Below are 12,079 nucleotides of genomic sequence, written 5' to 3'. Positions count from 1 at the left end.
TTAAACAGGAAAATGTAATGAAATAACTAAAGTTAAATAATAATTTTATTAAATAAAATAATATCATTAAATAACTGTAAGTTGTTCACATCCATTCAGAAACCAACACAGAAAATGAACTGCAGAACAAATCTCCTTTAATATTTAATTACTTATAAACTAGGCGTCCATAATATAAAATCCAGATGTTTTTAGCCTCTTTAATTCAGGATCCTAACGCCTCTGCAACCAAACGTACTGTAGAGTAAATGGAAATACATTTTGGTAGGTTGAACTGAAGGTACAGTTCAGTAATATTATTGAAAAATAAATTTGACTTCTTGGATTTAATTTTAAAAATCTGAATTATGTACAGAACATTGAAAAACACAAAATCTTACAAAGTATTTTTGTCTAGTTTCTGGTGCAGTTAGTACTTGAGATAAGACAAAACAAGTAACTCTTCATGAAGATATGAGCTTGTTTTAAGTCAATTATTCCCTAATATTGATGAAAATGTATTAGTTGTATTGTCAGATTATTTCACATATAACAAGACATTTTTCCAATAATAAAAGTGAAATAATCTGCCAGTTGAACCAGTAAAACAAGCTCCTGCATCTACTTTCGTGTTTTTGCAGTGATTTTATTTGAGAGCGTGAACTTTGTTTTTAGTAAGCACCGACCTCTCCAGCGGATTCAGTGAAATAAATCCGCTCTCTCGTATTGTAGCGGACTGAATTGCACCTGTATTTCAGGGCGTTTATCCAACCGTTCAGCAGCAGCGCGTGCAGGTGTGGCAGCGATGTCAACCCGGAAGTGAGTTGTTGTCAACACAGCGGGACGCGGCGGCCGTTGAGTCTTTCGCTCCTCCGTCAGAAACGATGCCTGGAAGCTGCAGCCCTCAAAGATTTGGCTACACGGTCGTGAAGTTCATCTTGTTCTCCTACGCCTGCGTGTTTTGGGTGAGTGTTGCTGTAAATGGCGAGTTTTTCTGTTTGAGTCCGACAGGCTGGCTGGAGGGGAGACTCGGTGACACGGAGCTTGTTTATGTCTGCCGGTGTTTGAGAATATAAGTTGTTTTCATTTCGTTTCGTTTAGTTCTACTCCAGTTTCCGATATACAGTGATTTATGACTGTAGCTCAGATTATTATTATTTTTTTGTTTGTTTGTTTAAAACCTGTGGAGTAACGATGTCTCTCACATAAGAGTTTGCGCTTCTTATCTCTTGGCCACGCCCTCCTCTGCTCACCTTTACTCCAAAAAGCGGCTGTTCTTGAGAAATACAGAGGCAATAAAATAAATAAAAAAACAATCAGGAGATCTTGAAAGTATGTTTGTATGTGTCACTCGGATTAGCGCATGATCAAGTCACTCATTTTGTAAACAAATAATTTGCTTCAAAGCACCAAATCTCAGTTTCTATAAAGATTTCCTCTAATTTGGAGTAAATTACCTGCCTCAAATTAGCTAATCCACATACTTATGACTGCTTATGTTGATCTGTATTTATGTTGAATAAGATTTGAAGACTATTTTGTGAAAATGCTGTGTCAGAGCTATGACCACAAGCAGTACAAGACTCAAGGCACATGTCTGTGTGGTCAGGAGTGTGTGGGAAACACACAATCTGTTTCAAGTTCAAGTTCCTGTAAGTTACAAATATATTAATTTGACTGATTTATTACACTCAGAGTCAAGTCAAATTATATGTCAAGTGGGCATTTATATATTTTAATTATTATGGAAAACCCAAAATTCTGTTATAAAGCAATGTCAGAATATATACAGCTGGGAAAAATTAATAGACCCCTTAAAATGATCAGTTTCTCTGATTTTACATTTTCTAGGTATGTTTGATTAAATGAACATTGTTCTTTTATTCTATGAACTACTGACAATGTGTCTCTGAAATTCCAAGCAAAAATTTTGTATTTATTTGCAGACATTGAGAAATGGTCAACATAACAAAAAAGATGCAGAGCTTTCAGACCTCAAATAATGCAAAGAAAACAAGTTGATATTCGTTTAGAAACAACAATATTAATGTTTTAACTCAGGAAGAGTTCAGAGATCAGTATTTGTCCGAATAACCAGGAGATTTTGAATGGGGTTCAGTGGACTCTTAATTTTTTCCGTAGATGTATATTCACTTGAATCATTTGTGGTGCACATTTTTTTCTCACTGATTCACCAGAGAGAGCGAGGTTTTTTTTTAGTGGCAAGAAAAAAACCCAATGCTTTCTGAAATAAATCAATAGAATCAATATGAAAAATTTCTGTGCAACAGCAGCTAAGTGACAGGCAATTAAAAGCAAAGATCCACACAAAGTAACTAGATTATTTCATGATCAACCTCATTTGTCTGCATTTTTTTAATATTTCCCATTTCAGTAGTCAGGGTTCCTCTACATTTAAAAGGAAAACTCCCACATCGCCTCATGATCGCCCAGAAAGATTATAATTACAGCTAACAGACTCGGGACACTAGGGCAGTCATTCATCCTGCCGGCCGCCATGTTTTGGAGTTAAAAAATGTTTAAAGTTGACAGGAAGTTTGAAAATATTACTTGATCGTTATGTGTTTTTGGAAGACTGGAAGACTAATGCCTAAATACCAACTATTTAGGCATTAAAACGTATTTAAAAAAGGCAATAATTAAAAAAAAGATAAATGATCAATGCTAAGCCTGGTGGGGGCACAAGTAAAGCCTGGTGGCCCACCAGGCTTATAATACACTGAAGGAAACCCTGCTTACCTAGAGAGATGGAGGGAACAGACTTGTCATAGCTGTTACCAATTTCTGCTTTACTCCCAAGATCTGAGCTGATTCTGATTTTAATGGATTTTTTTTTTTTGTTGTTTTGTTTATAATCTCAGTGGCTCATGAAACGTGAGACTAATCCACTGGACTGGATTGTAGATTAAGGGGAGGAAACTGTGTTGCAGTTTATTTGATTTATGTATTATTTTAAGTAATTTTCGAATACAAGAGAAAACAGAAAGCATTGCAAAGATGATTTCAGTTAATATCCTTAAAACATTTAATTTTAGTTGTTCTTTCAATGATGAATGAAAACCAAAACTTCCTTATGAAGGGATATAAATCTTGACCATTTCTACTTTTAAGAAATCTTTGTGGAGGATCTTATATTCTTCAAACAAAATGCTGACATGTCACCATATAAAGACATTATGTCCATGATATATTTCCATTTCTACATTATCCTGCATGTGAAACACATTTTTATCCCAGGTTCAAACATATTTGCATTTTAATGATGCACTTACAACATTTCAAAGTCATCTGAATCGTTTATTCTTTAAACAAAGAACTCAATTCAATGTTTTGCTACTGGAAAAATCAGTTTATCTATATTTGTTAGAAAATGCCAGCTCAGCAGGTTTTCCCCAGTGTACTATAAGCCTGGCGGGCCACCAGTTTTTACTTGTGCCCCACCAGGCTTAGCATTGCTTATTTATTTAAGTTTTTTTAAGACTTTATAGTTGGTGTCAGATATTAACCAATCTTTCAATAACACATAATTGTCAAGTGATATTTTTAAATTTCCTGTCAAAAGATTTTAAACTCAAAAATACGACGGGCTGCTGGATGAAGGACTGAACTGGGCACCCAACCACCAGGCTTAGCAAGTTTTCTTAGGGAAACCTTGAGCTTAGGATATTCTTATAAGGATCATTTAAATTTAAAGAGACATATTCTTTAGATTTTTATATTTTATTTGCACCATGTAGGACCTCCCATGTCTCAATTCAACTGGAGCAAAATGCTGATATGTTGCATTCATCCTCTGATAGTCTGTCTTTTCCCTAACATAGGCAGCGCTGCAGCTGGGCTGCCTAATAGAAGGAATAACAGTGTATAGGCAGACTGACACTCCAGTTAAAAATCACTTATCTGTTTCCAAATCGTTTTGGCATAAACAAGCAGAGGACAGAGATGGCACAGAGGAAGCAGCAGCCGATTTATTATAGGGACTGAATGCTGCGCTGACGGTGGGAGGAGAGGAAAGTAATTCAGCTGCGTTTATTTTGCTTCCGCAGGTTGCAACTCTTTTATAATAAAGTAATTTTCTATTCTGGGCCTGAGAAGAATGTAGTTAATCTGAAAAAATTACAAGCAGTTTTGGACTTATTGTTTTCTCAAGAAAACGTAGACACTCAAAATCCACTCAGTGATTTATTGATTAGATGCGAGCTCAGCTTTTCCTTCTCATAGTGAACGTTGTACTCTGTACTGGCTTTCTGCAAGCTTTGTTGATTATTGCAAATATTGAAGTAGTAACCAAATGCAAATAGCACAGAGAAAGCAGTTTGGAGGGAAATCTGTGTTGCTTAAACGTTCAGAGATTTAAATTTGTTAATTGATACAGACGTGACTGGCCTGCTTACATTCTCATTGTCTGTGTTGTTGAACAGGAAGTGCCAAGGATGTAAACAAGCCAGTAACGGTTCCTTACAGTGACGCAACAATTGTCTGAAACATGAGTAATGTCCTGCATGCTCTGGTCAATGATTTAAGTAACAAAAAGACAATGGAGCTTTTTAAATAGGAGCTAAAACTAGTCATTAAGTGGATGAGAAAACCACAAGTTTCCTTCAGATTTTGGGTAAATCAGTAGGAGAGGATTTGACCAACTATTTTGTAAATATTGTATAAAATCCGTTCAAACTGCTAAGAGTTTAGTGGGACTGTTGAGGCAAAATCTGCTCTATTATTTTTGTTAATTGTTGATGCATGTTTCCAGTGTTAAACTTTGTTGATGGGCTTTTTTAGGTCTTTCTTCACCCTCACTTTTTAAAATGTCCACATCGTTCATGCTGCAGCAGTTCAACTATTAGAACATTTTGTATAGATTCTTCACACCTGCAGTCCAGGAAAAACTTAACCAGCTGGTTATTACTGAACTGCAATCATCTGAATCAGGAACCATCTAGAACATGCACGGTAATGTACCTTAAGAACCTCAGGTACGGCCGTGTGCATTCATGGCTGTACGTGCGGGACTGCAGATATAAATGACGAGTGGGTGGATCTTGGCTTTTCAGAAAATTAAATTATTATATAAGGCAAAATATTTTTTTGTAAACAGACTCAACAATGCAAACAGGCCAACATAGGCGATGTGGACATTATCAAAATATTTTCTGTGTCAAATGGTTGTGATAATTATCAATATGTGGATTAAACAAATTAAAATATTTGTTGTTTAAACAAATATTGAAATTTGTTTAAACAACAAATTAGTCTTATTTATAAAAAATTGTCAGATTAAACAGTAAATTCTCTCAAGAATTGAAGAATTTTATGGATTAACAATCTCAGTCTCTTAATTAACTAGCAATATTTTAATATGGAAACCTCATTTGCAGTACTGTTTAAAAAACCAAATACGCTTTTAGTATTTTAGTCTAAAATAGTTTGGTGACTAAATATTCAAACTCAATTGTGATGGCTGGATGTACTATTTTTTGTTTTCTGAGAAACTGAATTGGGTTTTTTTATTGGTTGTAATGCATAACCACCAAAATAATTTAAGTACTTGAAATAAATTTAATTTATATAGTGTATTTGTTTGTTCAAGTCATATACTATTCTCAACATATGTAGCAAAGGTAAATATTTGGGACATTGCATAAATGAAGACCTGTCTGATGAACATAACATCTATAGCACAAGCTAATATTCTGATCAGAAAATTCAGTTTGTGTTCATCCTCTGTAGAGAGCTCTTTTTAAAGCTTTTTGTGCTCCACTGTACACTGCCCATCTGTGGCGACGATACAAAAAAAGCGGCCTGCAGAAGCTTTGCATGGTCTACATGAGGGTTCTACTCAGTGCCTGGATGGATTAGTGCTAACCTTATGTTTGTACATGATGCTGTACCCTCCTGTGCTGCTCTGCTCAGGAATCTTATGTACAAATCCATGTGAAGAATATCTGTGTCATGCAATAACATAATTGCAATTTTAGTAAACCCTGCACCGAGTACAGTGAGGTTTTCCTCAGGTTGTGGCGTCACCATTTATTTGTGACATGATTATGCGTCATGTTTATTTTTATCTTGTATTGTTTTTTGTACTTATTTTGTTTTTATCTCTTTACTATGGACCTTTGTGTGTCTGGAATAAAGACATGATGATGATGATGTTTAATATATGGGTTAATTTTTTTTTAAATAGAATTACAGTGGATCCCTGACTATTCACGTCGATATTCTCAGATTTTTCTAACTCCAAATTATTTGTGGAAAATGTACCTATTTTTCTCCTTTTGAAGAGCACACATAAAGTATTTCAAAGAAAATGTTCTTTAGAAAACCTAAATATCTCGCCGCAAAGCTACTTGAGATGTATTTGCAAGCAGCCAATGCAGGAGCGCCGTTTATTTTCCTTGTTGCTGATTGGCTGAACTCCCAAGAGCAGACCTATTACAACTATGGACGTTATATTCTCTTAACACACATTAAGGTATTTTTGGTGTTTGAACTGTTTCAATCTTTTCCTCCAAAATGAATTTAATCTCAAAATAATATTTCAATATTGAGCTGTGACTGCAGAATATATCTAATATATCAGATTCACTCTGTTAGATTAAAAACAACCAATAAAGCAGCTATTTCAGTTTAAGAAGAAAAGGCAGAAAGTCCTGCTTCTTTTGACTGTAACAACCTGCCAGTTCTAGGAAGAAAACGAGTTTTATATGTAAAAGGTCTGACGATGATTTCACAGAAGCTGCACCTCATCCAGCTACACTTTGTACAAACTCCTGAAACCAGTATATGGTTTAATATCATGGTGACATTCAGCAGGTTTTAGAATAAAATGCTTAACATTATAATTGCACACAGACTATTGCGAATCACAAAGACATATTTAGGACATGATTTAAATAAAATTAAGCTATAACTCTGTGCAGACAATAATAACACAAGTCAGTGCTCTAAATTTTAAAATCCCATTGAGCTTACCAGATTTTGATTATTGACTATAAAAGCATCAGCCAAGTTTTTATTGCATCAATACAGGGAACAAAAAATGGATATGGCAAGGATTACTTTTTAAAATACACATCACTCTGCCTGTGAGGCTTTATTTTAGACATCTTAATTAGCTTTTAACGAAGAAAAAATACGTTGAAGGTCTGCAGGAGGGAGATCCTGAAGCAGCCAATCACCATCTGACAGACTAACATAATGAAAAACACAATTTAACACCAGTTGGTCTTTACAAGTTCAGTTTTCCGTTATATTAGACTGACAGTCAATTATACGTAGAAATACTTTTACTGAAAACACCTTCTAGTTTTTTTTTCTTTTAAATTATACGCGTCTGACTACACAATTGCAGAGCTGGGTAGCAATAGCACAGATAAGAAAGTTGGAGTGTGCAGAGATAATTTATGATTTGGAATTTCATTACTTTTAGGCCATCAATTAAAACAACACTGGCCAAGATTTTCTTGTATCAATAGCTGAAACTAAAAAAAAACACAGGAAGGAAAAAAATTCAAAAGTCTCACCCACATATCAACCTGCTTATCTCACTTTATTTTAGACATTTTCATTAATTCTGTCAAAAAATATGTTTAAAATCTGCAGAAGGCAGATCCTAAAACGTTCGGTCGGTATATTTAAATACCAGTTAAATTAGACTGTCATTCAACAGAAATACTTCTATTCAGAACAACTGCTATATTTATTTTTATTTATGACTATAGCCAAACAAAAATAAAGGGAACTAGGAATCGGTAGCACAGATGAGGAAGTTGGAATGTGCATAGATAATTTATGCATTGGTGTCTGAATCTAATTTACAATATTTTTGATTTTAAGTGAAAAACTATACATATTAATAGTTTATTACAATACTCCTGCAAGAAGTTAGGTTTGCTGCTTATGCAAAGGTTTGTGCTGATAGAAGTGTGTCATTGAGTATCATGACGATGATGTAAACGTAAATATTTTGTAATATAATCCTTTTCTCTCCTGTTTCACATGTTCTGCTGTAGATTTTAGGAGAATACTGTAAATATACAGGAAACTAATTTGGATTTGAAAGCTTTGAATTACTTTTAAGGATGGAGCTGATGTGCTCAATGTCAGCTGAATTAAAAACTATTTAATAAAACAGACTGACTTGATGAATCTGTTCATTTTGAGTCCGTCCCACACGTATCCAGCTCCTATCGGTGAAGGACTCTGGTATTCCTCAGTCGGACAGTATTTCTTGTTTAAATACATTTTCTCCTCTGTTCTCTGAACTGTTTCTGAGTTTCAAGTTTTGCTAAATGCTTTCAGAAACGAACCGCGGAGATATTTTAGCGGTCTGGCAGCAAAACCTCGGCCTGCTTCCTTTATATCAGTCATCCGCAGCTTTAAGTGCACACAGATAAACAGAGGCCTGCCTGTGTTACTGTAGTTTGCTCCTCCATGGTAAAAGCTGAGGCAGAATATGCTTCCACCTCTTTTTGTTTGTAGTTTGATAAGATTATGAAGAATATTTGAACTTAGGTTATGCTGTGCAGCTTTCCTCTTCAATGTTTTTTGCCAAAATGTTTGTATTGATTCAGAATTTGAATTCCTTCCAGACAGAGACTTTGTGTTGTTAATGTTTACAGTAGGTTTTAAATGCTCTTAAGGGTTTTCTTTTCTCCCTCGTAAGACGGATTAAATCAGTCTGACCCTACAACACATGGCGAGTTGGGACAGGTAAAGAAAAACAGGTAAAATAGTTTTTGCTTTTGAATCTCTGACATCTACATGTGTGGAAAAACATGTTTGTTTTTTCTTCTACACTTGTTTTCCTTCATTCTCTCCAGCATTTCTTTTAAAATATTAATAAAAACAGAAACCAATAGGGAAAATAAATGCCAGAAAATATAAAAAAAATTGCAATCTAAACAAATTTGCCAGATTCTTTACTTTGCCAAAAACCAACATAGTTATTCACTATGTAACTTGTTTTTTCTTTTTTTGTTTTTACATATTTGTTAAAACTGTCTTGACAGTTTGGTATGAAGCACTGAGAGAAGGCAGAGGAAATATTTCTTTGTTCTTTTTTTTACAGATATGCCTCCTACCATACTTTTATGTCACAACAGTTTTAATATATTGATATAAAATATATTTCTTAATAAACATTACATATTGCAGCTTTAAGCATTGGTAGGTAGACCAAGATTTTAAAAAGTTACTTGTTTAGAACCGCTAAAATGTTCTTTTAGAAAGTCTTTTTATTAAGATAAAGTTCCTGATTGACGAGGGAAAACTAATGATTTCCCTCCTACCTGTTGCTGTGCACTGCTAGTCAGCTGGCTGATATACCTTTCTGCAAAGTGTTTATTGTGGTGTTTTGTGTAATATCTGGGTATTTTTGAAGAAATGGGACAAGACATTTCTTCATTTTCTTGTGCTTGTCACCATCCTGTAATGGGGGAAATTTTCTGCCATACTCCAAGAGCAAACATTTTCAGTCTGAAAACAGGATTACATGTCTTTGGTTCTCAGAACTTCTAAGACCTGTACTTACATTTTCATTTTGAAAGCAGGACTTCATGTTTTTCTTCTCAAAACGTGTAATGCTTGTACTCAAAACGTCTGCTCTTTCAAATTTTCACTGTGCTTTCTCAAACCTTTCTCCTCGCGCTCAAAGCGCGTCTCTGCTCAGAACAAATCTACACTTGCAAACCTTTCTGCTCGCTTGTGAATCATTTTCTGCTCTCTCAAAACCAAAAAGTACAGTTGCCTGGCAACCTGTCAGCCAGTAGAATGAAAGTGTTGTACTTGTCCGTCTACTGCGTGTGCCTGTGTGGCTGCTATATACAGTACATATGCTAGAAATGCGCTAGTAATTGATGCTAACAGCCTACAGGAGTTTGTTCACCCAACCAAAGAAAATGGATCCACAGAACCAACCAAGTTATAACTTAGTCACGACATGATATCTGTCTGTCTATTATAAGTTTATGTACATTTTCTGTGAATGGAAAGATAGATAGAATTAATTGTGCGATTTGGGTTTAACTTTTATTTTCTCATCCCACCAGTATGAGAAAATAAATTATCAAATCAAAATAATCAGTTGATTTTGTTGCAGTAAGAAAATAATTGCTTTTCTTTTTTTAAATACAAACATTCTTCAGTGCCGCAGTAAAAGCATGGTATTTTTACGCTAGTCACACCCAGGAAATCTCATATTAAAATTCTTGATAGTGTTACCTGCTTTGCTCTCTGAACAAATGTTTGCTGGCCTCCAGTTCTCACATTCTGCATTTTAGTACAGCTGAATCCTCATCAAAGCTCTCTGCCATATTTTTTCCTGCTTTTGCAGTGGAATAAAAATGTAACACAGTGACTGTAAAGCAGCCCTCGGGATCTACATTTTCACCTGCTATGACTCTCGAACCCACATTTTGAGTTGTGTCCCTGCATTCATATCAGCTTTCTAAATTCACAATGGACCATGCTGCCTGCTGAAATGACCACATAAACACAGCAGGTGGTCTGTTATTTCACTTAGACACAGAATGAGAACCAGAAGTGAGAAAATGTCATTTCTTTCACACCCCACACTAAACAACCCATGAGTTAAGGACGCATTCACATGTCAGCGGCTGTCTTCCTGTCAGCTGAATTTGCTGCTCTTCTGTCACTCACCGAGCAAAATGAAGAAACGCACAAAGCAGAAACGATGTTTATCCATTTGCCACCGTTTTTTTTTATTTTTAAAGAGTCGCGGGGGGGAACACACAAAGGGGAAACTTACTGTGTTCAAAGCAGTTTCAGCATCTGAGTGATGACTTGACGAAACCAATGCTTTTAAAGATAAATAGTCCTCTAGATCTACTCTCCTTGTGTGTGCTCTGATTCTTATGAATGAGTTGCAACATTTTCTATGTTGGCTTTTGATGAAAGAACGTTTAACAAAACTTTTAACTGATTTTCTCTCTATACTCAGGTGAAGCACATGCGGTTGAGCTGTTGCAGTTTTCAGCATGTCATATAAAGTCAACCTTTTTTTTTTTTTTTAGCTTTACATCATGTTATAATGTTTTTCCGACATCAAAAACATACCTAGCGTTGCCTTGATTATTTCAGGCATGTTCGGGAAATCCTTTAATCTCCATGGCAAACGTCAAGCGGTGCAAAACGCCTGGGTGGATCTAGCCCCGCCTTTGAGACACAGCTCCTCCTCCAAGCTGCAGTTTCTGAGTTTCCACCTCACAGATCAGCCTCTCCTGCGACTCCAACACTCAGCTCCTTCAGACTAGCCAGCAGCAATTAGCAAACAATCAGTTGAGCTCAATATATCACTTACTTCTCATTGCAACACCTGTAAAAACGTTGTGAAAAGGAAGACCGATGTTGTGATTTCCTGAAGGTGGAGTTTCAGAATGAGCAGGAGTTTTTAAAGGGACAGAGACCCAATTTTAAGCTGTTAAATTAGGAAGAGAATTTTCCTTTAAGTCATACTTAATATATATTATAGCATTTATATAACAACTGAAGTTAATATAGTTACTTGATTGTGCTATAAAGTGACTCAATGTGCCTGGAAAACACATACTGCCCCTTTAAGTGTCTCTGCGCTGTCATTTGAAACATTAATCACTTTATTTACTTACTTTAAACATTAACCTTATAAGTTTCAGATATTTTCAGCTTTTTAAAAGATTTGTTGATTTATTTGTAGACCAACAAATAAATCTCTTTTTTTCCTATTTAAAATAAAATTAAACCTGTCCGCAGGAGTGTATCATTTCAAAATGGCTTCTCATGTTGTTACCTGCTGCTAAAATGAGGTCTTTCTTTAGTTTGCACATCAGGTCAGATATTTGCAGTGTAAATAGTCAAATTATTCTAAAGTAACCTGGGCAAAAACAAGCTGTGAAGGTGAATATTTCCAGTGGGGTGTGTAATTGTTGGAGTTTTGTGAGGGCAGAATTATTATAGCTGTCAGAAATGACTCTGAGGATCAAAAATTAAAGCTTTTTAAATAAAAATCACTTTTTGTTCAGATTGAGGGAGCTATGGTTGACTTTTTGGATACACAAACATATGAGTTAAGCAAAAGTCA

General features: G+C 35.3%; 1 protein-coding gene across 1 annotated transcript in view; it reads left to right on the top strand.

Annotated features, from left to right (window-relative positions):
• Positions 1–724: 724 nt before the first annotated feature.
• Positions 725–12,079, top strand: part of tspan15 (tetraspanin 15) — a 36,877-nt gene continuing 25,522 nt past the window's right edge. Inside the window, exon 1 of the mRNA XM_032561141.1 lies at positions 725–944. Within this exon, the coding sequence (XP_032417032.1) occupies positions 864–944 (81 nt within the window). The 5' untranslated portion in view covers positions 725–863. The remainder of the gene's footprint in view (positions 945–12,079) is intronic.

This window comes from Xiphophorus hellerii, chromosome 4 (genome assembly GCF_003331165.1).
Source record: "Xiphophorus hellerii strain 12219 chromosome 4, Xiphophorus_hellerii-4.1, whole genome shotgun sequence".
Taxonomy (NCBI): Eukaryota; Metazoa; Chordata; class Actinopteri; order Cyprinodontiformes; family Poeciliidae; genus Xiphophorus; species Xiphophorus hellerii.
Note: the sequence above shows the minus strand (reverse complement) of the source record. Positions and strands in the feature narration are given on the sequence as shown.